The sequence below is a fragment of the Ictalurus furcatus genome, chromosome 1 (genome assembly GCF_023375685.1).
Source record: "Ictalurus furcatus strain D&B chromosome 1, Billie_1.0, whole genome shotgun sequence".
Lineage (NCBI taxonomy): Eukaryota > Metazoa > Chordata > Actinopteri > Siluriformes > Ictaluridae > Ictalurus > Ictalurus furcatus.
In genome coordinates, this window is record NC_071255.1 from 5,025,727 (window position 1) to 5,052,408 (window position 26,682).

At 39.8% G+C, this 26,682-nt stretch overlaps 1 protein-coding gene across 1 annotated transcript; it reads right to left on the reverse strand.

The window, feature by feature from the left end:
* Positions 1–11,960: 11,960 nt before the first annotated feature.
* On the reverse strand, positions 11,961–25,732 carry LOC128605590 (terminal nucleotidyltransferase 4A-like). Its single transcript, XM_053621202.1, has 13 exons — positions 24,732–25,732; positions 23,008–23,131; positions 20,848–20,894; positions 20,257–20,377; positions 20,055–20,162; positions 18,658–18,786; positions 18,306–18,519; positions 17,808–17,934; positions 17,360–17,463; positions 17,101–17,249; positions 16,893–17,021; positions 15,675–15,821; positions 11,961–14,902 (listed from the first exon to the last, which is right to left on the reverse strand). The coding sequence occupies exons 1-13, from the start codon at positions 25,421–25,423 to the stop codon at positions 14,732–14,734; spliced, it is 2,262 nt and encodes a 753-aa protein (XP_053477177.1). The 5' UTR covers positions 25,424–25,732; the 3' UTR covers positions 11,961–14,731.
* Between the last annotated feature and the right edge of the window lie 950 nt (positions 25,733–26,682).

Consider the following 26,682-nt stretch of genomic DNA (forward strand, 5'->3'; position numbering starts at 1 on the left):
TGAACAAGATAAACATGTTCCAGTTCCATATGTGGAAGCTCAAAAAGCTGTCGGAGTTCTGAGCAGAGACCGTGGTCCTAACAAGAGCACTCGTGCCTTGTTGGAATTAAATAGGAGGACATTACTCAGTAGCCAATGTCTAATGTCCTTTACACATTCCTCAACTTTATTTAATTGGTGTCTGCCATCTGGGTTTGCTGAAACTTATAGTCATGTGCCATTAGCATAGCAGTCTATAATTTGAAAACTGACACCATGTTTTCAAATTAATGAACCCAGCAGTAGCATACAGTGCTGCTAGAAAGTTTGTGAACCCTTTAGAGTTTTCTGTATTTCTGCATAGATTTGACCTGAAATGCGATTAGATCTTCACCTAACCCGTTTAAAGAGAACCCATTTAAACAAAGGACACAAAAGCGTTTATTTATTTATTTATTTATTGATATATTTATTGAGCAAAGTGATCCGGCATTAAATATCTTTGTCAGAAAAAGTATGTGAAATTTATGCAGGAAAGCAGAACTATTGATTTAGAGAAATATAAATGGTATATGGCATATGAAGTCTTGTTTAAAGTGTGTGTTAATGAGGTACCTTACGGCTTTAACATAGGAACAGCATGGCAGTGACAAAAAGAGAGAGAGAAGAACTGCAGAACTGCAGCTGTTTCACTCCGACACCTTCGACAAAAACCTAGCGGCGGAAGTTGACTTTCAAACGCCGTTATGGGAAGTGTAAAACACGGTCATCCTGTCAATAAAATCTGGGGAAAGGTATGATGGTGTCTAGACTGTACAGAACATTTCCATGTATTCGAGAGAGGAGCATGTATTTCTGTCCGATTCCCCATTCTTATTCAGACAGGAGACAGGAAATACAAAACTGTCTCCGAATCAAAGAGGTGTCTCTTTGATCAGGACTACATAGGCTTGTCAAATCACATATCGATCGACAGCGCTGTCATTGTGGTTCTTGTACACGTCACTACTCCCTTCCCCCTCCTCCCAAATTCTAGTGCTACTTTTCCCTTCTCAGTGTAGCTTATTAAACTTCCCGCAAGCTAGTTTAATAAGCTGCAGTAATCAGCCGAGCACGTCACTTCAACATGCAGAAGCTACATGCATCAGGTTTAATAAAATAGATTAAATATTAGCTTTACCGCCCTCTCATTTAACTGCCAAATATCACGCAGTGGCTTATTAACTGTTTAGGGTGGAGGTATTCAGACTGTGTGGGTGGGCATAGTGGTGCAGAGGAAGATCAAATTCTTTATTTTAATATTTATTTTTTTAAAAAGGCTTGAAATATTTCACTTTATGTGTAATGAATCTAGAATATACGAAAAGTTGTACTTTTTGAATTAAATTACGGGGGAAAAAATGAACTTTTCCCTGACGATATTCAAATTTTTTTGAGATGCACCTTTATATATCAATGTTATTTGTTATATATATGTTGTTAATGTTATGGTTGATAAAGATTTCTAACGTTTGTCCTGGAAAAGTGGCTTTTGAAAAAATATCTCCAGTTACCTTTGGTAACTGGACATAACCCTAATCCCTAATCTCTAAACCTAACCCTAATCCCTAACCACTAACCCTAATCCCTAACTGCTAACCCTAATTCCTAACCCCTAAACCTAATCCCTAACCCTAATCCCCAACCCCAACCACTAACCATAACCCTAAACTTATATTTTACTGATAAGCCTGAATATACTGCATGGACACGGTTTGTGCAAAACTGTGGGAAATGGTCACATTTGGTCATGACGGGTGGCAATTAAACCATTTAAATCTCTTCCACGCATCCACACACACGCGCGCACACACACACACACACAAAAGCACTTGTCTGTGCTACTCATTTCAGCACTTCATCAGCATGTTAACTTTTATTTCATGGCTTTCAAATCGTATCGTGAACCAAATGTGGAAAAGATCGAAGAGGGACATGTTTCTGACCTTCATGCCAACTCTCTGGGGATGGACACACACACACACACACTGTTTTAGAGTTTTAGAAACCAGAGATGCACAAAATCCAAGGAGCCTTAGGTATAACAGAAACAAGCTAAATGGCAAAATAATAATACGAATACAAAGAAGAAGAAGAATGGGAGAAATTCCGATTTATTTATATAAATGCTCTTTTTTATTTCTTTGTATTTATAAAAAAAAAAATTAAAAAGATGTGCAGACACTTTTTACAAATCTCTTTTATGTCCTTCTCATCTATTAGTAATGCCTTAACCAATGTCAGAATTCATTGATTATTTTCTGATAATATTACATCCTCTTAGACCACAGCAATTTCCCAACAACTGTACATTTTTGTTATTAATTAAAGAATGGCATTTTGCGCTTTATTTTTTTATCCTTTTATAGTTACATTTAACGTTGTGGAGCACCTGCGAGAGGAGTTAACAATATCTATAAGCAGTCCTTCCTTCGGCATCCATGCTTTTTTCTCTCGCTCGCTTAATACAGACCTGCAAACTCGCGAGAGAAGAAAAAAGTGACATTTATGAACTAAATCCCTATAGGGGGGTCTGGCAAGACAATAAATGGAGAAGACAACACTTGCTTCTGGAAAAGAACGGTCCAGATATCAGCTGGGCTTCAGAGCTAATTTTTTCATCGTCATAAATGTTTGTTAAGGCTGATCCCAACTGCATCCGTCAACTTTAAATAATTCCGCCAGAGCCAGTGTTTTCGTTTAAAGCAAAGACTCCAGAACACTCACCGATCGTAAAATAGGTCCTCTGTCCTACACGACACGTGCAGTGGCAGCTAATAACATGATATAGGACCAAGGTGAAGCTCATACGCTAATATTAAAAACCCAATTGTTGTTTTGCGTCTTTGAAGCCTAAAGCTGAAGAAGAAAAAACGCTTCACTAATTTTACATAGCTAAATTGAATACGTTAGCGAACAACACCGATCGTGTCGACACGTCACCACGGTCATTAAAACACAGTGGGTCTTGTTTGATTACGTGTTCGTTTTTATTTCCCTTGTAACTTTCGATAACGACAGACGTTAAAATCCAGACAGAAATACGGATGCAGTGGGAGTTGGTCTTAAACTCAGCAAAAGTATTCCCATTCATTCTGAACTGACTGAAGTTAGCTTACGTGCTAACAAGCTCACCAGCAGGTTGGGAAAAGTTTGATGGAGTAACGTTAGGGAAAAATGTCTCACGACACACTTGACTTACTTACTAACTAACCGACAAAGTAACTCGATTTGGCACAACGGAAGAGACGTCTGTTGTCTCTCAAAAATTAGCCCATTTACGATTCATGTGAGGTTTATTGTGCTTGCAGGACCGCCATCTTTACACTGGAATACTCTGGCGAGGAGTTTTAGCAAGGGGAGGAGTCGCAGAGCCTATTCCACCTCCAGCCATCCGCACGCAGCTGCCGCATGCTTGAGGAGCTACAGGAAGGTCTCCGGTTCGTCTGTGGAGGCCATCTTCATGAGCGTCACGTGTGGTACAGTGGCAGGGGATACAGCTAGAGATGCGTTAGGCCGCAACAGCTTTTGGAGTCCCGCCAGCTCTTTCCCTTCTCCTGAGCAAGGGCAAAGAGTGCTTGGTGTCAAGTTTGGTGGATGGTGGAGAGGGACTGAACAATCTCAGTTTCCATGGCTGCATCAGAGGATTCAACAGATGCCAGGTTTCAGCACTAGAGTAGAACCCCGGTGCGTGAGGGTGTGGAGGAAGACTCGAGAGACAGGTGGAATCTTAACTGAGCTCCAGGCTCACGTTTATTCAGACTGCGCTTATCAGCACTTATTCAAAACTCAACAGAAAACATAAAAAAACATGCGGCCTCCACTCCATCAGGTTCAAGTTCACGTTTCTCGTTGTGTGTAAGTGTGTGTGTGCGTCTCACAAGTTCTGCCAAGTGGTCTCGGACTCCGTCTCTCTCTCGCGGGTTACGAGAGCAACTGAAAGCACAAAGAGACGAAAATAAGTAGACTGCCAATCATGAGACACAGGTGAGAATCATGACACGTTACCTGCTAGTTCAACCCGCCCCCTCTCCATCCACACCTGACTCTCGACCACGCCCCCACCACCATTCTGACACATCATTATGTTATTTTGACAAGAAATAAGGAATTCCCTTCAAGGTTTGGCTTCTCTCATATTTTCAAACTAACTGACCACAGACATTTTCCCCCATAACCTTTTTACCCATCTTTCCCAAGGGTGCCAATAATTATGGAGCTGATTAACCATTTACGAGTCCTCTACCATTGCTTGAACGCTTATAGATGTGTTATAAAGGTCAAATGTTTGCCCCCACTTCCACTTTTAAATAACGTGTTCCAGAATATTCTCTAATAATTTCTATGTCAACCCCCCACCGCCGCCCGCCCCTTATAACCGCCTCCAGCCTCATTCATATCCTCTGAATAGCTTTTTATATCCTCTTAGATGTAATGTTCTCCTTTTAGTCCTCTAACATTTTAAGAATGGAGCCTTACCTAAGAAGCAAGCAATACGTAGGACTGAGCATTATATTTTCGAGTCCACATCTTGAGGTGCTTATTATCTTCCCTTTTCCGGAGTATTCTCTCAGCCGTTCCTTCTGAATCGAACTGAAAAGAGCTCTTTTTTTCCTATTGAAAAATCATTGACTCTCCCACCTTCCTTTTTTTTTTCTTTACTACAATACGTTCCAATTTCTTCCTCTATTAGACCAGTATATAAGGCTGGACAACGAAATTGGTTGAGGCAGTTCTGCACTCTTTTACTCTGAAGTAGAAAAATGTATATGAATTGTTTCTGACAAGCTGACCAGATGGGAGAAAATTACATTCGTGAAGCTCAAGACGTTAAAAAAAAAAAACAAAAAACAAAAGTGCATGAGAAATTGCATAATTAGTTCATTTTCACAGTCACAGGCAGTCTGTGTAAATGTGTTTCGGACTATATTAACAACAGGATATTCTTTTGTTTATTTGACAGAATCCAATAATTTAGGCAGGGCACAATACAAGCATAGACGAGGGTTGAAGGCCATGCTCAATGGTGCAAACTTGGTTTCTTGACAGTTCCTGGTCTTAGACCTTTGACTGCAAAAGTGTTATAATTAAATTCTTGTATTTTATTTTCAACTGTTGGTCAGTTAATTATCGATATTATCAATTAGCGATCATTTCTTTCTAAAAACAAAAAAAAATTTATTGCTTATTCTACCGCAGGGAACGAGTCCATCTAAAACTGTCATCACATGCCTGCTGCCCCAACTGGTATTGCAACTGACCTCAGCCCTTCATCCAGCAAGTGGTAAGCCCAAAAGTTATTTCCACGTTGACATTTCAGGAGTGGTATGCTCAAGACATTACCTTGGTGAAAGAGTTTAAGTACATTGGGACTTTACTGACAGCCCAATCGAGTTGGTGGCAGCGGTATTACAGTTGCTGTCCAAGTCTGTGACGGTAAAGCAGGAGCTTGATCCTTGGAAAGAGCTCTATGTTTCCTGGTCAATCTACATCCCTGTTCTCACATACGGTCGTGATATGTGGGTAGTGACCGAAAGAATACGGTCACTCAACACGGTTGCTGGGCTTACCCTCTCTGATAGGGTGAGGACCTTGACACTCCAAAAGAGATGCGGAGTAGAGCTGCTGCTCCTATGAATTAAGCTGGTTTGAGCACCTTACAAGGATGCACCCTAGTCAGCTCCCACTAGAACTGTATCAGGCACATAAGACTGGACAGAGACTCCAGGGTAGACCTAGGACCCTATGTGATATAGAGTCTATATATCACAGTTGGCTTGAGAACATCTGGGGATCCCTCAGGCTCAGCTGGAATCTGTGGTTGGGGATACAGAAATCTGAGCTGACCTTCTCAGCCAAGTGCCACTAAGACCCACAGCAGGAAAAGCAAAAAGGACAGTGACTGAATAAGGAGGGAAATGTTTAGAAGGCCTGCTTGTGTGCTAGTCTTTATACATTTCTGTAAAGCTGCTTTGGGACAATCTCCATTGTTAAAACGCTATACAAATAAAATTGAATAGTCTGGGAAAACCCATCGGATATTACTGTTGTTGAATTCTGGAAAAGAGCCAAGAACGACGAAGGTCAAATGTTCGGCTTTTTGTGCCAAAAGTCTCCATACATAGGGGACTATGCATGCCAGCACCATACCAGTTGTGCCTTTGTCAGGGGATGTTCGTGGACATCCACTCCTCGGTTGGTCCATAGCACTTCCAGTCTTTTTGGACTTGTTAATGAGTTCGGCAGCAGCGTCGTGTGTGATGCGATTGCCATGTTTCTTGTTCAAGTCCGTCGCAACCTTGTGACAGCTTCCCGATCCAGCCATGAGAACGATTTCAATACGTTCCTCTCCTTTCTCCAAAGGCGTTCTTAAAAGCTATCTGAAAAATATATATATGTAATATAATATCAACTAAGTATGAAACATTTTATTTGGAAGACATTTTGCTAAAAAGTGTTCATTTCCCCTACGTATGGAGACTTTTGGGACACGCTGTATTTTACCAACATGACATGGAAATGTTATTGTTTAGGCTACTTTACCTCCGACAGAGACTGATGCGCATAAGATTGATAATCAATGTGAGAACTTACAGAACTTAATCACTTTCAAATTGAGCAGTAATGCTGTTTTTCACCGAAGTAGATTCAGTTCTAAATGTTGATGTGGGTGGGGATATCTTTCAGTGAAACTGGAATGAAAACTTTTTACTTTGGGGAGTAGACATTTTTAAAACGTTACTGTCTAATTGACATAGAACAAAAACGTCAACATTTCACCATGTCAAGGGTTTCGGATGATATTGTCCCACCCCTAGTGGACCGTCTATTATTTTCCCACCACATTGCTACTGCTGTAATTCAAAAACAAAGGCAATGTTTACGCTCATTTATGTGTCAAAAACTCAAGAATCTATTAAGAGCTTGCGTGGCTTGCAATTGTGCTAGCATGCACGCCTGCGTGTTTAAAACGGAGGTTGATGAGGTGAGGGTCCCACATTGAGGATGAAAATCGAGAGCTGTCTGGAGGTCTCAAACTGAAAAGCCTGCTGGGATGGAGCGTAATACCTTGCGAAATCGAAGCTGGCAGGCCATTACGTGCAGAGAATTTGCAGAAGACATACAGGCACCATTACACAGGGCGCAGGTGGCCGAGGGAGCTTGCAGGTAAAAGAAACGCGACCTGAGAAGCATGTTGTGACTGTAATGACTTTACAAGACACTGAATATCCGGCTGAAACACTGTGTGTTATTCATAAAAAATAAATAAAAAATACAAATAAAAAAAAGGATGACTAAGTCAAAAGTAGGACACACACCACCTTGGTCATGCCTGGAAAATATGTGTTAAAAGTCACATCATTCGATATTTTTTATTACATATATATATATTTTTAAATCATCTTAAGCAAGAAAAGATCGATTGATTGAGCTTATGAGATTAGTATAAAAAATAATTTCCAATCATTTAGCCTATATCTAGACATTGTAGCAATTTAAAGTAACATCATGAAGGGAAAATAGATTGTGCTACTTCCTCAAGCATTTAGCCGATATCTCAAAAGAAGCAACATGATTGGCTGCTTCAGTAAGATTTTAACTTCGACTTTTAACCTAATTTAAAAATCACTACATAAACATCTAGATGTAGATTCATAGTCATTCTAGAACAATCCTCAAATCAAATATACACATCCACATTATATATATATATATATATATATATATATATATATATATATATATATATATATATATATATATATATATATATATATATTATACACACACATACACACACATATACAACTGTACATTCAAAGATTTTGCTTTGTTATTCATTTTTATATATAGCAATATTTAATGATTAAATTCAGCTTATAGGATTTTTTCTTTTTTGGTCAGATGCTAATTTAAACTAACATGGCTAAAATGTTTATATCACATCACATGTACATTGGGGAAGAATAGGCTTTTATATATAATAATAATAATAATTCGTCTTAATTCTATATTATAATATTAATATAATTTCTATTATAATCTAAATTATCCTTTGTGACCTACGGAATAATCAGTTATGTGACCTTTTGGATTAATTGGGTTTGAGCTCATCTCTTCTTCTTTTTTTACAGGGTTTAAGGGTGAAAGTCTGACTTTTATTAATAGCTGGTAAAGCAGCTGATGTGAATTTATTGAATGCATGGGTTTCCTTTGTGCCCTTCATAAAGTATCATTTACTAGCTGATAGGAAGCAGATATTAAAACCATTAGACCTTGAACAAACAATCTTGGATTTAAAAAGACAGTTCTACTGAGGTCACGCTGATTAACTGGCATTAAGGAAGCATTCAATAGGCACACAAATGAAAATGTACCTGTGAAAATGGACTCGTCTGGCTTCCTTAAGTTGCAAAAAGTTGGCAATGAGAGTTCATTTACGGGAACAATTCAGAGGCTCGGGAATAAACTATTCATCTTCGGTAACCGCTTTGTCCTGCTCAGGGTTGCTTTGTATCCGAGCCCTGTCGGAAGAAGAAAGGAAATTTTTACCACAAAAACACAAACACAAGGACGCTTCCATGCTAACAGAGTAAATGACGTTGGTAGAACTCGTATTTAACTACAGTATGTGGAAATGTTTCGATTTCTAAGCAACCAGGTGACTCAATAAGTTTGTTTTTATAAATATAAATCATTTTATAAACATTTTTTTGTGTAAAAGGTAGTTCATGTATGCTCTGCAGTCTGGTTCATTTTCATACCATGTTGCACTTAACTATAGTGAAATATTTATTGACTTTTAAAAAAAAAAAATTAAAATAAAATACATTCATTCATCACATCCTTTCCCCTTCAGTGAATTACCTTTTGAAAAATCAGAAAAGTCTACACACCCCTGTTAAAAGGGCAGGTTTTTGTGCCGTAAAGTCAAATTAAACCAAGATAAATCCCATCACTTCACCTTTATTGTGAAGTTTTAAGCTATAAACTAAAATGAAAAACATTAAGAATTATTTGGGGGGGGGTTAAAAATAAAAAATGTACAATAACCTGGTTGCATAAGTGTGCACAGTCCTAAACGACTACTTAGTTAATGCACCTTTAGATTTTAATCACAGCATTCAATCTTTTTGGGAAAGAGTCGATCAGTTTGGCACATCTTGACTTTGAAATATTTTGCCATTCCAACTCTATGTCAAATTGGCTGGGTGTCTTCTGTGCACAGCCCTCTACCTTGAACTTGTTTCGGTAAGCCATTTGTTTGTTGATCTGGAGGTTTGCTTCGGGTCATTGTCGTGCTGAAAGCTGAAATTCCTCTTCATCTTAAGTGTTTTAGCAGAAAACTTAAGGTTTTGTGCCAAAATTTACTGCTAGTTGGAGCTATTCATGATTCCCTCCACCCTGATTAAAGCCCCAGTTCAAGCTGAAGAAAAACAGCCCCAAAGTACGATGCTATAGGCCTCTTTGCAGCCTCATTGACCAGTTTTCTCCTGATCTTCTCATCAATTTTAGATGGACGTCCTCTTCTTAGTGGTGTCACTGTCGTGCCATATTTTCTCCACTTGTTGATCTTTACAGTGTTCTATGGTATATCAAATGCCTTAGAATTTGTGTGTGTGTAACCCTCTCCTGATTGATATTTTTCAACAAAGAGACTCCGTACCTGGTGTGTAAGCTCTTTGTGGCCCATGATTTTTCCAGTTAGATGTTACTGAGAGGAACAGCTGTACTACTGGAGGGTAATCTTTAAACTTTAACTGATGGCAGGTGTATACTAATTAGTGTTCAACAGGAGTTTGAATTCGATTCTGAATACCTATGGACATTTTTTGTTTTTCCTTCCAAATAAATCAAATAAACGCAGCCTTCTCCTGCACCGTTTCACTCCTCATAGGTAACGTAAGTACGATCTGAGCACATAAAACTATACAGAAGTCTCAGTAGTGTGCAGAACGTGAAGGGATGCTGCAGCAGGAACAGCTTCAATAGCACAACAAATCTCAGAGCACCTCCAAGTGGACATAAAGGGACTTTACAGCTTTCGCCGTCGAGAGCAGGGAACACATCCATACCGTACACAGGAAGAGTATACACCCACAGTAAAGGGCAGGTTTTTGTGCTGTAGAAAATAAACAAATAAATAAATAAACCAGGATAAATCATGTCAGAACTTGTTCTACCCTCAGTATGAAATTACAATGTATTAAAAAAAAAAAAAAAAAAAAATACATTTTAGGGAAAAATAGGAACACCCGTTTATGATTGAGGATGTGGTTGTGTTAATAATGAATCAAATTCAATCTTATGTTCAAAAGAAATTATCATACAGCAGTCATCAATGAAATTATTCTGATTAACCTCAAATAAAGACTGTTTCTGTAGGATTTTCTTCACATCTCAGTTTCATCTGACTGCTTAAGCCTTAAACGAGCTCACAAAGCATGCACCGTATCTCACTCGTTGAAATGTATCGCTCAGGAGTATAAAAGAATTTCCAGAACATTAGATGTACCATGGAACACCATAAAGGCAAATCATTGAGTGGAAAAAAATGGGTCACCATAGTGACATTACCAAGAACGGGACGTCCCTCCGAAACGTACAAAAGGACAAGGCGAAAACGTATAAGAGAGGCTGCCGAGAGACCTACGGCAACGTCAAAGGAAGTGCAGGAATATCTGACAAGTATTGATTACTCTGTGCATGTGAAAAGAAGCTCTCGTTCTTCACATGTTTGGGCAATGGAGCAAGGTGGATACACAAGCCCTTTTTCACAAAATAAAAAAAAAAAAAAAAAAATATTCAAGCTCAATTAAATAATTTACATTTATTCGTTTAGCGGACGCTTTTATCCAAAGCGACTTATAAATGAGGAAATACAAGCAAAGTGATACATCAAGCAGAGAACAATACAAGTAGTGCTACTATACAAGATTTATAATTGAGTTCTAGAAAAGCAGAGTAGAAGTGTAAGAATTATTTATTTTTTTTAAACATTTAAAGGTTGGTGGGGCAAGTGTTCACGGAAGACGTGGGTCTTTAGCCTTTTTTTTGTTTGTTTGTTTAAAATATTGACCGATTCTGGGGTAAGGATTGAGGTTGGAAGTTCATTCCACCACTGAAGAACAGTTAGTGTGAAGGTTCTGGAAAGGGACCTTGAGCCACGCTGAGTAGGCGCTACTAAGCGTCGGTCATTAACTGATCGCAGATTGCGTGAGGGAACGTAATCCTTCTGGAGAGTGTTAGGAGGTAGGAGGGAGCTGTTCCAGATAAGGTCTTGTACGTGAGCATCAAGGCTTTGAATTTGATGCAGGCGGCTACAGGAAGCCAGTGGAGGGAGATGAAGAGGGGTGTGACATGGGTTCTCTTGGGCTGGTTGAAGACGAAGTGTGCGGCTCAATTCTGAATCATCTGAAGGGGTTTGATGGAGCTGGCTGGGAGGCCCGAGAGTAGTGCATTGCAGTAGTCCAGTTCAGATATGACAAGAGCCTGGACTAGTAGTTGTGTAGCCTGTTCGGTGATGTATAGTGTCTGATTTTCTTGTTATACAGAATGAACCTACAGGACTGTGCAGTTGTTGAAATGTGGTCTGTAAAGGTCAAGCGGTCATCAAGAGTCACTCTAAGGTTCCTGGCTGTCCTGGTTGGCTTGAGTGTGGTCAAGCAGAGCTGTACGATGAGGTTGTGGATGATTGAGGGGCAGGCCGGGATGACGAGAAGCTCCGTTTTTGCCAAGCTGAGCTTAAGGTGGTGTTCCCTCATCCAGATTGAGATGTCAGACAGGCAGGCGGAAATGCGTGCTGAGATGGATGGATCACCAGGTTGGAAGCCAAGCCATGTGGCAGAATGTGTTATGGTCCGACGAGAGCAATTGCAAAAGGTATGCTTGGTGCAAAAATTTTTACTTTTTTATTTTTAAAAACACACCACCGATGGGAACACCATATTTATGGTGAAGCATGGTGGTGGTAGCATCATGCTTTGGGGCTGCTTTTCTTCAGCCAGAACTGGGGCTTTTATCCAGGTGGAGGGAATCATGAATAGCTACAAATAGTCAATTTTAGTGCAAAACCTTCAGGTGTCTGCAAGTAAGCTGAAGAAGAAAGGAAATTTCATTTTTCAGCATGACAATGACCCAAAGCATACATCCAAAAATCAACAAAAGGAACGGCTTAACCAAAAGATCACCGTTTTTGAATGGTCTAGCCAGAGTCCAGACCGGAATCCAACTAAAATTCTGTGGGGTGACCTGCAGTGCGCTGTGCACAGGAGATGCCCTCACAATTTGATGGATCTAAAAATATTACTGCAAGAAAAGAGTGAGAAAATATTGCCAAGTCAAGATGTGCAACACAAAAAGACAAAAAGACGGAGTGGTGTAATAAAATCCAAAAGGTGCTTCAAGAAAGTATTAGTTTATGGTGTGTACACTTATGCAACCAGGTTATTGTAAGTTTTGTGGTTTTTCCCCCTTTTTCCCCCCTAAAATGTTTTTCACTTAATTTCTATACATTGTAATTTCACACTGAGGGTGGGAAAAAGTTCTGACATGATTTATCTTGGTTTCTTTTTTTAACATCACAAAACTTGCCATTTTAACAGGGGTATGTAGACTTTTGATATCCACTGTATGTACATACTGTATGTTATACTTATGTTAACATTATGTTACAATGTCAATGTTGCAACAGGGGAAAAAAAAATTATGTACAAGAGAGGAAAAAAAAAACCAAGAAAATAAAATGCAATTAACAAAATGTAATATTTCATGTTAAAATATTAGGAACGTTAGAAACCGTACATACAAGTATATGACAGAATCGGAGGAATGTGGCAACAAAAAAAAAAAGCTAAAATTCATTCATAAAAATAAAGATGCATGGTAAACTAAACAAACTCTGAAGCAAAATATTGAATGGGACATTAATACAAAATGATTTACACCATCAATGAAATAACCTTCAGGAAAGGAAAGACCCGATAGCCATTTGGTCATTTAAGATATTTATTTTAAAAAATAATTGGTAGAAAAATATTTACATAAAAATATTCATGAACCAAAAAAAGGCAATAACCCCCCCCCCCCAAAAAAAAATGTTTACATTCATAAATCAGAAATGATTACCGTGTGTGTCTGTGTCTCTGTCTGTGTGTGTGTGTGTGTGTGTGTGTGTGTGTGTGTGTGTGTGTGTGTGTGTGTGTGTGGGGTGCCGGTGCTCTCCATCACCATCTTTGGGACAAAAATGCTACAAGAATGACCTTTCCCCGAGAGAGATCATGATGACTTTTCATGTTGTACATGGATGAGCACTCGCTATGTGAAATATATGGCAGGAGGAACCCCGTTCTGTTGTTTAAAAAAAAAAAAGAATAGAAAAAAAAGTTAAAAAAGTGATCACATAATTTGGCTAAAGATCATATGTGTCCAAATAGAAGTTACAAGTCGAAGTAGAATTACAGTGACGAAACAATAACAATGACGATGACTATAACGGCCAACCAGCCGCCAAGACATTTGCATAGAACAGCGATGGAAACGCTGGATGTTTTTGGGCCTAATGGTTCTGAGGGACACTGGTACAAGATGCACTTTCATCCTGGTGTACTAAAGGTTTGGTTGAAATCACACTGCGCATTTTTTTGGCACAAAATGAATAAGGGAATTGTACAGCACAAATCTTTGGTGCCACCTGCTGGTGTGGTATTGGAGAAGTCGTAATCTGGAAAGCCAATGGGAGCAAAATTACTGGAGTTAAAAACTACTTTTCAAACGGTCGGCCAGGCTAAAGTGAAAGCAATGCAACCGTCACAAAGTGGGTATCTTAACCGATAAAATGAAAAGAGGACTCACAGCTAGCGAATTATTCGCACCACCTACTGGTGCGGGAAAAATATGAAAAGCCAATAGGCTAACAGGTCAGGGATGCAACCTTTTCAGTGTGTGTAATTCTACCCATGAAAGCTCAGATTTGCCATTATTTCATTGTGTCGCAAATGCAAAGGGGTGGGGGGGAGGGATGTTACAGAAGAAAGGAGATGAGATTATCAATCACTTTTTGCAGAAACATTTGAACCAGTCTGATGCAGAAGATAATCATGGTTATTCAGGTAAACAAATAAAATCAAACAAGACTTGGCATGTTGGCAAAAAAAACAAAAAAAAAAAAAACATAAGGTACAGGCTAATGTGACGTAAGGAACACTTTGGCCCGGGATTTTGGCACAGATTTCATCTCAGCGGCTCCACCTGCTGGTACAGAGTTGAACTACAGCAATCTGGCAAGCCATTGAGTGCAAAAGTTAAATTCTCAAACACACTTTGGATTTAAACATGATAGTATAGCAGTGTAGTAGAGATGCAATGTCACCCACCCGGCCTTCATCGGCTTACATTCATGACAACACAAAACACACAAAAATGTAAACACTGAAGAGTAGTAGTAAAAATTAAATTAAAAATAACTAAAAAAAAAAAAAAAAATTTGCAAATTATATAAAAATACTCATATTGCACGAGTTGTACTAAATTCCAAATACAGCTTGGCTGCAATGAGAACATTTAGTGTTTGGCACAAACAGGGGGGAAAAAAAAGGGAGAATTTTAAAATAATAATAAAATAAGAGTACATTAAAAAAAATAATAATAAAAAAAAAATGGCAGTCACAGACGACACTGAGCCGCAGCTTGGACTGTGCGTAGACAGGAAGTGCTACCTTTGACCTGTGGCAGTTCTATCTGCTGAGGCTGGAGGGCGCCGTTTCCCTCCTCCTCTGTGCCATGTGTTTCGGTTGTGCTGTGGAAGGCTGGCGCGAGGCGCAGGCATCGAAGCAGGCTCGAAGACACCGGGAACCTTCGGGCCAAACCTCTGAACATTATGAAACTAGAGATGATTCAAAAAAAAAAAAAGAACTAAGTAAATAAATAAAATGCATTCCTCCTCACTTACCTGAACATGACAATGAGAACATATTTAGCAGTGTACTTAACATAAGAAAAATGCAATATTTAATATTGTATTTAATTTAACGATCAATATTATGGTTAAATTTTTTTTTTTTTAAAGTTCAATTTAATGGTGTAAATAATATTTAATGTCATATCTAAATATTTTGTATTCGTATGTAATATATAGATTTATGCAGCAAACGATTAGGGGTTTAAGCCATTTGTGGAAATTGAGGAAAAATTGGAGATTACAAAATGACCGTATTTAATAATAAATAAATACATTTTCAAAAATCCAATATCAAATATATAAAACGATCTCGTTCTATTAATACACACCTTTTACAAAGCTAACCATGCGCACTAGAAAGCTAGCGTAACTGTTATAATGTGCAAATGAAAATTTTCACCCTAATCCTAATCAGTAGGTCAAGCTGAAGAAATAAAAATAAATAAATAATTTAAATTAAAAATTTTTTTAAAAAAAGACAGGTTTGCTTTTGACTGATCAAATCTAACATAAGGAACATGTTCATTTGGACTAAAATGCCAATCACGCAGCAAAATCAGACCACCAGCTCATTTAACCAGTAAAATGCACCAGGTCATGACTTGTGGTCAGGTCATGACCACAAGTCATGTGGACCGCTTCCTTTTTCTGGTCCCTGTAGCCATAACAGCTGTGAGAAGCCCGAGTGAACGCTTACCTTGGGCTGGTTCTGGAGGCCAGCGAGCGGGCCGAGGTAGATGGGCGAGGACAGCCGGTAGCCATTGCTCAGTGCCACACACCCCTCCACACACAGTGGTCTGCCTGGTACAGGTGGGGGTAGAGACACGGGGAGGGGCTTCCGCACCTGGGACACCAAAAGGAAGCTATAAGGGTCTAGCAAACCAGACATCTACAATTTGATAAAAGTTGTTCGTCAATGAATGTAGCCAAGAACTCGAGGTGGTGGTGGTGGTGGAGGGAGGGGGGAGGGTTTGACTGCTGGATGACAAACCACAGACACTTTCCAGTAGCCTATGCCACCCCTGGCAGAAGTTATGGAATCACCACACTTGGAGGACGGTGATCACCCGGCTTCTTTACTTCATAGCAAATAAACAGCTCATGATATGACGAAACAGTTTTTGTTTAAATGGCTGAACATTCTGGCTTTGTGAAATATCCTTCAAACAAATTTAATTAAATTATTTTAATTAATGGCATATTTTTTTTCCAGATCAAGTGGAGGAAGAAATAATAAATAAATAAAATAACGTATGGAATCACCTTGTAATTTGCATTTCTAAAAACAAATATCAGAATGCAAATGCAAAAATTAAAATAAATGCAAAATTAGTCAAAAAAAATGCTAATTAGTCTGCAGTTACAGTGGCATGCAAAAAAATATATATTTCACCCCACCCTTGGCATTTTTCCTATTTTGTTGCATTACAACCTGTAATTGAAATGGATTTTATTTGGATTTCATGTAATAGACATGCACAAAATAATCCAAATTGGTGAAGTGAAAGTGTTTTAAAAAATTCTAAAAAAAATTAATTCAACCAATTACCTTCAGAAGTCACATAAAACATTCAGTAACATCTACATCTGTTGTGTTTTTTTGTACCCAAGATTTTCCTTCCACCCCCCACCCCCACGACTGTACTGTAAATTCCAGCGATATGAATGATCTCTCAAAGATGCGTCTACTGTGCTTAAAAATGAAGTAACACCATACTGCAGTAATATTGTGCTTTATCAACAACCTCTGGTGACTTACTGCAATAGTCTAAAATAAAAATAAAACACTCTACTATCAGATCGCAAGAAGGACATCGCGAACATGCGATTTTATGACCGGACACCTACAATATGTAGGAAAGTGCACCCTGCTGTCCTTACTGCAGAACTCTGAGAGAACACAACACAATCCTACCTGTCCGTTAGAGGAAGTGGTTTCAGGCGGACTTGTCCCGCTTTGTGGCCTCGGAAGAGTGCTGGGCACAGGGTATGCTGGGAAAGTTTGGTGCGGGGCTTTGTGTCCAGATTGAACGGAATCAGAATCCTGGGGGAAATAAAGACATTTAATGCGGGTTTATAAGCAGGCCTTTTTGGATTACAATCATGCAGTAGTGGCAACGTACGATGTCACTTCCTGAGAGCGAGGAAACAGAAGAGGCTGAAGATGATGAGGAGTGCTGCTGGGGACTGGATAGTGACATGAGGGAATCGGCACTTTGTGGAGACACAGAGTCCCTTTGCTGCTCCTCGGAGTCATCGCCGAACTGGACGACTATTAAACACAACACACACACACACACACACACACACACGTTACTGTATTAAAATCAAAGCATTCTGTGTGACGTCAAAACACTGTCAAGTCTAAAACTTTTCACTCACTGCAGCGGTTGATTCTGGCATTGTGTCTGTCCCCCCACTTCTGGATGATCCACTCCCTGTAGTTAATCACTTCCTGGGTCAGTCGGAGGATCCGGCTGAGTGTGCTGAAGGAGACATTTACGCATTCGTGTTTGTCAATGAGGACGTGTTACTGGAAATGTATTCCTTTCAGCCAATCGCTGCCCTTGGAGGTCATTAATATGCAACTTATAATACTTCTTCCACCCACTCGCGAGCTGCTTGAAAAATCCCCCGCTCACCCAGTGCTGACAACTCCGTGACTTTGTTGCTAGACCTGGCAACTTTTTAAAACAAGTTAAAAAAATATTTTTTTTTTAAAAACGCAAGCGAAAAACTCGAATTTATTTAAACGCGTGTGTGCCTGTACAACAGGAATGCAGATAAACAAAGTGGCTCTGCTATCTCTATTACTCTGCAAAATACTGACCTGTCGTTGTCCTTGTTGGGATAAGCGCGGGCGAGAGGAGACACGGCGTGACTCAGGACGATGTAGGCGTAATCGAACACGCGCTTCACCTGCAGGGCGCCGTAAGAGCTGCGGCCCACGTCGTTGCCTTAAAAACACAAACCAAAATCCAAAAAATTAAGTCAGTTAAGTATGCAGTCTACTTAAATCCTACTTACTATACATTCTGTTCAACCATCTCTAAAAAAAAAAAAAATAATAATAATAATAATAATAATAATAATAATAATAATAACAACAACAACTCATTTATTTGTATTGCGTATAGCTTTTCTATGTATATTTAATATCTAATAAAATTATTCATTGATATTTTTTATTAGCATATGCTTGTTATTTAACTACTATTAAGTACAACATTGCAATATATTATTTATTTATTTACAGTAACCCTTTGCTTAAATTTTTTTTTTTAAGGATAAACATCTCTATCAAAATAAACATGTACATCCTCCGTACCCGGTAAGTTGGGATCTTCGATACACAACATGGAGGGTCGGTGGCCACTGCTCATGGCCTTCATCATCTCCTCCTTGGCGAGGTACGCTCCTCCGTTCTTCACACGGATCCCCGTTTTCAGGTAGTTGAAGTGGCGGCCGTACAGCTCGAAGAACTCGATCAGCAGGATGCCCAGGTTTATGTTGGTCGCCCGGCAGTCGATCCGGGGGTGGAGCTAAAATGCAATTCGGACCAATCGCACACAGCCGTTAATCAAAAAACACATTATATTAAGCATACGGCATTAGTTTGTGAATTCCCCTCCCCCCCAACTTGTGAAGATGCCATTGCTAATTTCCGGGTGTTCTTTTACCTGAAGGAAGCTGATGGCCATTAATATGAGACAGTAGGAGCTGATGCCTCCTGTGAACACCTCGTTTAATTCCCACTGCAACAGAAACTGCTTCAAAACGAAGATCAGGTACGGCAGCACGGTGTACTTCTGCAGAAGTGAGAACAAGCAAAGGGATTTCGATCATCAAGCACAATGATAAAGGATGAGAGGCTAAAACAAAAGTTGATTTCTGCCTTCTTAGTTTTAGTATCATCTCTTAGTTTGATCATTTCTGATGTTATTAGCATATTAAAAGGGGGGGGGGGGAAACCTAATTCTGAAGCTATTAAAACACATCTGTGTGTTCATGTACACAAACGAACAGACACGAATGCACTCAAATCCCCACACTAATAACTGTCTTGTAGATCTACAGGCTGTGAGGACAGGTAATGGTGGAAAGGTTCAATGAGAAACCAGAGAAAATGGTGTTATATATATTATATATATATATATATATATATATATATATATATATATATATAAAAATACACACATACATATATACATACACGCATATAGTAGGGGAAATAAGTGTTGAACACGTCAACATTTTTTCAGTAAATATATTTCCAATGAGGCTATTCACATGAAATTTTCACCAGACTTTGGTATTAACTCACGAAATCCACACATATAAAGAAATCCAAACATTAAAGTCCATAAATAAATTTAAGTGTAATAAAGAGGAATGAAACAGGAAAAAAGTATTGAACACGCTAACTGAAATGAATTTAATACTTAGTGGAGAAGTCTTTGTAATGACAGCTTCAAGACGCTTCCTGTATGAAGAAATTAATCGGTCGCAGTATTCAGGTGTGATTTTGGCCCATTCTTCTAAACATATTGTCTTTAAATCTTGTTCAAATGGATTCAAGTCAGGTGATTGACTGGGCCATTCTAACACCTTGATTTTTTTTTTCTCTGAAACCAATTGAGAGTTTCCTTTGCTGTATGCGTTGGATCGTTGTCCTGCTGGAAGCTCCACCCACGTCTCATCATCATCCTGGTGGATGCAGCAGATTCTTCTCAAGAATCTCCCGGTAAAGGGCTCCATTCATCGTTCCTTCAATTATATGAAGTCTGCCAGTACCATGTGATGAAAAACAGCCCCACACCATGATGCTTCCACCTCCAACTTCACTGTTGATAGTGTTTTTAGGGTGATGTGCAGAGCCATTTCTTCTCCAAACATGGTGTGTAGTATGACAGCCAAAAAGTTACATTTTTTTTTTTAGACTTATTTCCTCCCCACATATACACGTTTATACATATAAATGATGTCCAGTGCAAAGCATAAAATAAAAAAAAAAGAATAATAATAATAAAAAGTAAAGAGCAGAACAAAACCTGCAAGCCTTAAAGCCATGCTTCACCTTTAAGTGGTCTTTGATGAAACGCGCCGCTTTCACAGCTGTCTCGACGTTAAAACTTATGTCTACCTTCACCTCCGTCTCTCGGTCCGTCAGCTTGATTATAGGAACCTGAAGACACAGCCAGACAGGTGAACAAAACAAACAAACAAAAGAAAAAAGAAAAAAAAAGACAAAAAGCGCACAAAGCTGTAAAGTGGCATACCGTGGCTTTGTCCAGTATTTTAATGGAGAACGGTTGGGCGAGGTTCTGCTGCCTCAGAGCCTGATCGAGCTGCTGTAGAGGAGGACGTTCCCACTTTCCAAACACCACCAGGTCAATGTCACTACCACACACACACAATATAATTTATAGCTTCATTCCCATTTAGTCCCAGTCCTCAGATTTTTATTCTATGGCCAGTTGAGCCATTAAATAAATCTACATATCGTCATGCATTCACAAACTGGCTTTCACTTTTTCTTCCTTTTAGTCACCCCCATAATTTATTTGTAGCTTTTCCTTTTTTCCCCCCTTCCTCCTCTGTCCTCCTTCTTTCTATTCATTCATGTTTTCCGCTTTCATCCTCTCTTCTTCCCCTTCTCATTACTTTTCCCTTTATTTTACTGATTTTTCAACCGGCCCAATTCTTTCCTTCTTTCAATCTTATTCTCATTGCTAATTCCCCCCCCATTTTCGTTCTCTTAATGTTCCTACTTTTCACTTTCTTTTTCCTTTTACACCACAGTTTCCTTTATCTTTCCTTCTCTCCATAAGGCCATATTGTGTGTGGAAAATAAAGAAAACGCTCCTCACCTTGTTGGAAGGTAAAGTCCGGTACTGAAGCTGCCGAATATTTGGACCTGAAAAACAAAACGCAAGATATAAGGACATTGCAAGATCCATACCAAAGAAGGCGCTGATTAATTTACTACGGTGGTTCTCAACACGGCTTTTTAAAAGAGACAGGGCATCATTCGGGTACTCTGAGTATTTTATTGCTTTTCAATAAAAGAAAGAAAAAAAAAAAACAACACTTTTTTTCGTTTTCCTGGGAGAGGCAGAGTTTAGCCTGCCTTTCATCTAGCAGTCAGTGTAGACCAGTGTTGCCAACTTAAAGACTTTTCAGACCCCTTTAGCAACCTTTTTGTTGCAAAAAAATTAATAAAAAGCGCCTAGCGACAAATCTAGCAACTTTTTGGACAAACCTTAGCAACTTTCCAAATGTCTCCAGTACTATCCTGCAAGTGTGAGGTCTTGCATTCCCGCTGCACTCACACCTCTCTCTGAGTCTGCTCTGTTCAGTGAGGGGTTGAGATCCGGAGACTTAATGTCATGGATAACGAGACGTGACCTTCGTCCCAATTTACACCATTCTTATGCGAATGTTTTAGAACGCAAGACGAATATAACGCAACATGTTTTACATGTAAAATAGTCCACGCTATTACAGCCAAGTTGTCTTGTTCAAAGTAGTTACAGTGTTCAGAAATTGATCATTTTTGATTGATCATGTTACATATCTGTCCGTTATATAGTTTTATAAAAGTCATAAAAGTAGTTTTTTTAATCACAAAAGTTCTGAAAAGTAATTAAAAAGAAATAAATCTATCTATCAAAAATAGATTACAGATTAGCTTAATATAGATGATCATTATACCTCGCCTCCTCCAATATGGGGGGGGGGGGGTCCACATGGTAGGGGAGGCTTGGGGGGTCGGCTTTAGTTACAAAAGGTTGAGAAGCTCTGATTCATTATGTCCAAGTATGTACGTTCTTTAACAACAAATTGTTCACAGTGGCAAAACGCTGTGGAATAAAACGCTTCAAGACGTGCTGCTCTAGTAAAAATATTACAAGCTTTAAAAATCTAAATGTAAAAAATTAAATAAAAATGGTTTAGTAATATATTGTTCACATAAACAACTGTGTGATTTATACATACAGTTTGCACAGTGCTATGACGACATAATTTGTATATTGTGATCAATTATGCAACGACACGTTTGAGATATCGTTATTATTCTTTACAAATTGACTGGGAGAAGCAGGTGTGATGTCAACTTAAATTGTCATTTAAATCATGAAAATTGTAAAAGATTTTTACAGCTTTTCTTTTGAGTGTTAAATGTTGGTTTATTTGATCATAAAATATTAAATCGATATAATTTTAGATTTTCTTTTTAAATCTATATACACCCATATATTGCGATACAGCGCGAGTATGCTAAAGCTGCGTTTTAGTATCGTAAAGTTGCTCCCATACACTTATAGTGCTAAGAGTTTTATCGCAACAGTACAAAACTCAAGAAACAAACCAAGCCAGTCTTGGCTGACATTGAGGGTAAATGAGGGGCATTGTACATGGTTCATATTTAAAGCATTACCTTACACACGCACGCAGAAACGGCGCTATGCAAGCAACCTATTGGCTTACGTATCGTACGTACATCTGGAGAATCAAAAGCAACGTCCACGTGATGGCACATCAGTGTGAAAACATCCCCGCCTGTCTGCTGTATTCTACGTCAAACTGTAATGTTCCACAACGCCATGCAAAGCAATGATAAACACACTGATAAACTTTCTTGTCTGGGCGACTGATTGAGATCCACAAGCGTGGTACTCCAAACACACCAAAGGTAGGTTTTTAGACACTCCAACACTAACTGTAATAGGAAAACCGGTTCATTTGGGCACTCGATAACGATCTAGAACAGTACAGGGTTTGAGATGCGACAGTACAGGGTTTGAGATGCGTTATGTTAGTTTGTTCATTCAGTTGTGGGCGTGCATCGTGCGACCTGGTTCCAACGATTTACGTCTGTATCACGCCACGTCTGATGATATGCACAAGCGACGCAGCAAACGAGTGCGGGATACACGCAGCAGCCTTCTCGCGTACACGTAGTTAAAAGCAAGCATGGTGTCGTTTAGAGGCTCGGTTAGGTTCTGAATCCCAGTGATGTTACCCACGTTAGCTGCAGGCCACAGGTTCTTGATGACGCTCTCGATGCGGTTCACCACGTCCCTCCTCATGGCCTCTTCCTCAGGCCGCGGGGACATGAAGGCATAGAAGTCCACAATCTCTTCATGAAGGCTGTAAGAGAGGGGAAAAGAAAATTTATATTTATATTTATTTATATTTATATATATATATAGAGAGAGAGAGAGAGAGAGAGAGAGAATAAAGCTGAATAAATTGCATGGTTTAACATGTATAAATGAGAGCATGAAAACCAGAATGACCTGGAGAGATTAAATAAAATTTAAAAAAAGCAGTCATATTTGATTTTTTTTTGTGGGGCAGTGGTGGCTTAGCGGTTAAGGCTCTGGGTTACTGATCAGAAGATCGGGGGTGCAAGCCCCAGCACTGCCAAGCTGCCACTGTTGGGCCCTTGAGCAAGGCCCTTAACCCGCTCTGCTCCAGGGGCACGGCATCATGGCTGACCCTGCGCTCTGACCCCAACTTCCTGACATGCTGGGATATGCGAAGAAAAGAATTTCACTGTGCTGTAATGTATACGTGATCAATAAAGGCTCGTTATTATATTATATATTTTTTTGTCACACCAATATTAGGATGAAATGCCATGATGAAAACAAAATCCTAACAAATAATTACACATTTCTGAAATCATCAGCTGTAGTTATAGGTTTTGTGTTGAATATGCAATGCTGTAATTGTGTAAACTATCAGGGAAAGTGTGTATATGCATGTATGTATGTGTATATATATATATATATATAAAAAACAGAACATATTATTCATCACTTGCAGATTTTGGTTGAAGTTCCACGCTCAAACTTGGGAACTAAGTTGGGTAGCCTAACGATCCCGAATCGATCCAAGGATTAAAATAACTAGCCGAGCTGAATCTAAAACGCGGCATTTCGCATACGTAAATGGTCTGCACTTATATAGCGCTTTTATTAACCTTAGCGGTTCTACAAAGTGCTGTACACTGGTTCTCATTCACCCATTCACACATGCAAGGCACTAGCTTGTCATCAGGAACAACTTGGGGTTCAGTGTCTGGCCCAAGGACACTTCGGCATGTGGAGTCACGTGGGCCGGGAATCGAACCGCCAACCCTACGATTAGTGGGCAACCCGCTCTATGACCTGAACCACAGCCTACGTTTAAAGCGCTCACACGGCAGGATTTCGTGAGTCGAAGTGGACCGTCGAGACCCAGACGAGATGTTTATCTAAAACCGCCTGAATAAAACTATGCTTAGGGACCGGAGAACGTTTTTTTTTTTTCTTTCTTTCACACAGCAGAATCACAGCGTTCTCTACTTTTGTGAAACGACCGACACAAAAAGAAACTGTGTAAAAAGCACTGATTTTCAAATCAAATCAATCGGTGGTTGTTCCTCTGGAGGTTGTTCAGGTCAGTGATGTAAACTACCACGGCGACACGACGAAAACGCCACTTTTATTCATGTTTCGAGATTAAACTGGGTCTTAAGCCGCATCTGCAAATCCACGTTCCAACGCTGAAGAACTGGATATGATTTAAGGAACACCCCCCCCGTCACACACAAACACACACTCCCACCCCACCCCCCAAGATGAAAACTGAGCCATCCGTATTCCTTTACACACCTGTAGACATCCCCACTCCAAATTAAATCAGAAATCTCAAAAATGTGCCATACGCAATCAGAATTAGAAATACCCCACCACTTCATTACCCGTTCACCCCCGGACTGTATCTCCTGGTCTTCCATGGTGTCCCAGTGCAGAAGAGGTTCCCATTGGAGTTGGAGAGCAGGTAGTTGACCCCGTAAGAGCTGGCCTTGTTCTCGCCCTTCTTTTTGGCTGGATGGTGGTGATCAGGCGCTTGAGGGAAGTGCTGGGAAGGATGTCGGTGATGATAATGGTGATTATGATGATGGTGTAGATGTGCCTGGAGATGCAAATGCTGCTGTTGGTGCTGATGCAAGTAGTCATTGATGTTGTGCAGCTGCTCATTGAAGCTGAAGAAGAGTCTGGGATGGGAGTGGTGCGTGCTTGTGCTGTCACACGAGTCCGATTTGGGACTGTCCGTCTCAGAGTCCAGCGAGGAGGACGATGGAGACAGGGAGCCATTTTTGGGAGAAGCACTCGGCTTTGCTGCTCCTGTGCAAGTGCCGTTCAGTGCCGTGATAGAAGGGTGATCAAACGGGGGTGTGAGAATGAAGCCCGGAGAAACCTGAAGGGGATGCGGGCTGATACAACTGGAGGAGCTGGTTTTCACCAAGCCTGGCGCCATGGCCGGGTTCAAACGAGGGCTCTGTGAGGTATTAGTAGTCCGTAAACCGTGTGAGGTTTCCCAGATGTGCATCCACAACGCGTTGGCTGGTCCTTTCTGCTCGGGCTGGATCCAAGCCACCCTGGGGTCCATTTACGCTTAAACGCTCCAAAACGAAGCAGATTTTATATATATAAAAAAAATCAAATAAAATAACGAACAAAAACACGACCCCCCCTCCCCTTTAGGAAAAACGTCTCATCTGGACAAACAGATGCATTTGAGAGCGGAAACGTACGCGATTCGGTTCACGAGCAAACTCCCCCAGCGAGTCGGGAAACTGCGCGTCCGTCCAGCGAGACCGTTACCGTGAAGCCGCTCCGCTCCGTCGGCATTACAGTGTGGCGCAGTGTGGGTGAAGAAAAGCCTCCAGCGCGCATGCGTGTGGGATTTTAAATCCAGCCACGCGCATGCTCCGTGGGGCTCGTTTTCAAACTCGGAGTGCGCATGCGCGTAGGATTTGAACGCAAAGAAAAACCCAACCGCTCTCTGGAGCTCGTGGAAATTTGTTTCGTCTTAATATTATTTATTCGTTTATAATATACACGCACACGACCATTACATTATGTCGAAGAACGTTATAAATATACATTTATGTAATTTTAATTTCATTACATGTTATTCTTTTTTTTTGGTGGGAGTAATTGTAGGACGTTGAATGAAGTGCGCATGCGTGCAATTTTTAAACTCGCTCTGAGACACGCCCAACTAAAACACACACACACACACAAATTTGATCCTTGTGGGGACATCTGATAGAAATACATGCTGACAAAAATCAGACTGAAAAAAGAGACACGCTGACTATGTTGACATGGACAGCAGTAATCTAATTATTGACCTTATTCTGAATAAGACGTATAATATTCTGATTAAGGTGTTTACATGAGTCGCTTTTAGAATATTCCTTTCATGTTCCCCTTTTACGTGTTATAGAACGTAGATCGATTAACGGCACACGTCATTACGTCCCCACGCCACGCCGTCCGACGTTCCCTCCAGAATTTCACGTATCAAAATAGAGTCCGTCTTCGTTATGGAACCGTATACAGTTTTGGGTGTTTCGTTTTTAATTTTACGAAAGCGTTGAGTGCAGTTAATTATTTGTCATGCTATATGTGCAAATAGACGACTGCTTGAAGCCATGGGCTGCGTCCGAAACCGCGTACTTACCTACTATATAGTAGCCGAAATACATGTAAAATTAACATTAGACATCTTGGATTGGTGTTTTCTGAGATTTTGGTTGCATCAGCCAAGTGTTCAGGATCAGCCAAAGCTCATTTCTGGTCAATAAAAAAAAAAAAATTATTATTATTATTGTCTTATTTGAATCTGTCTCATTTGTAAGT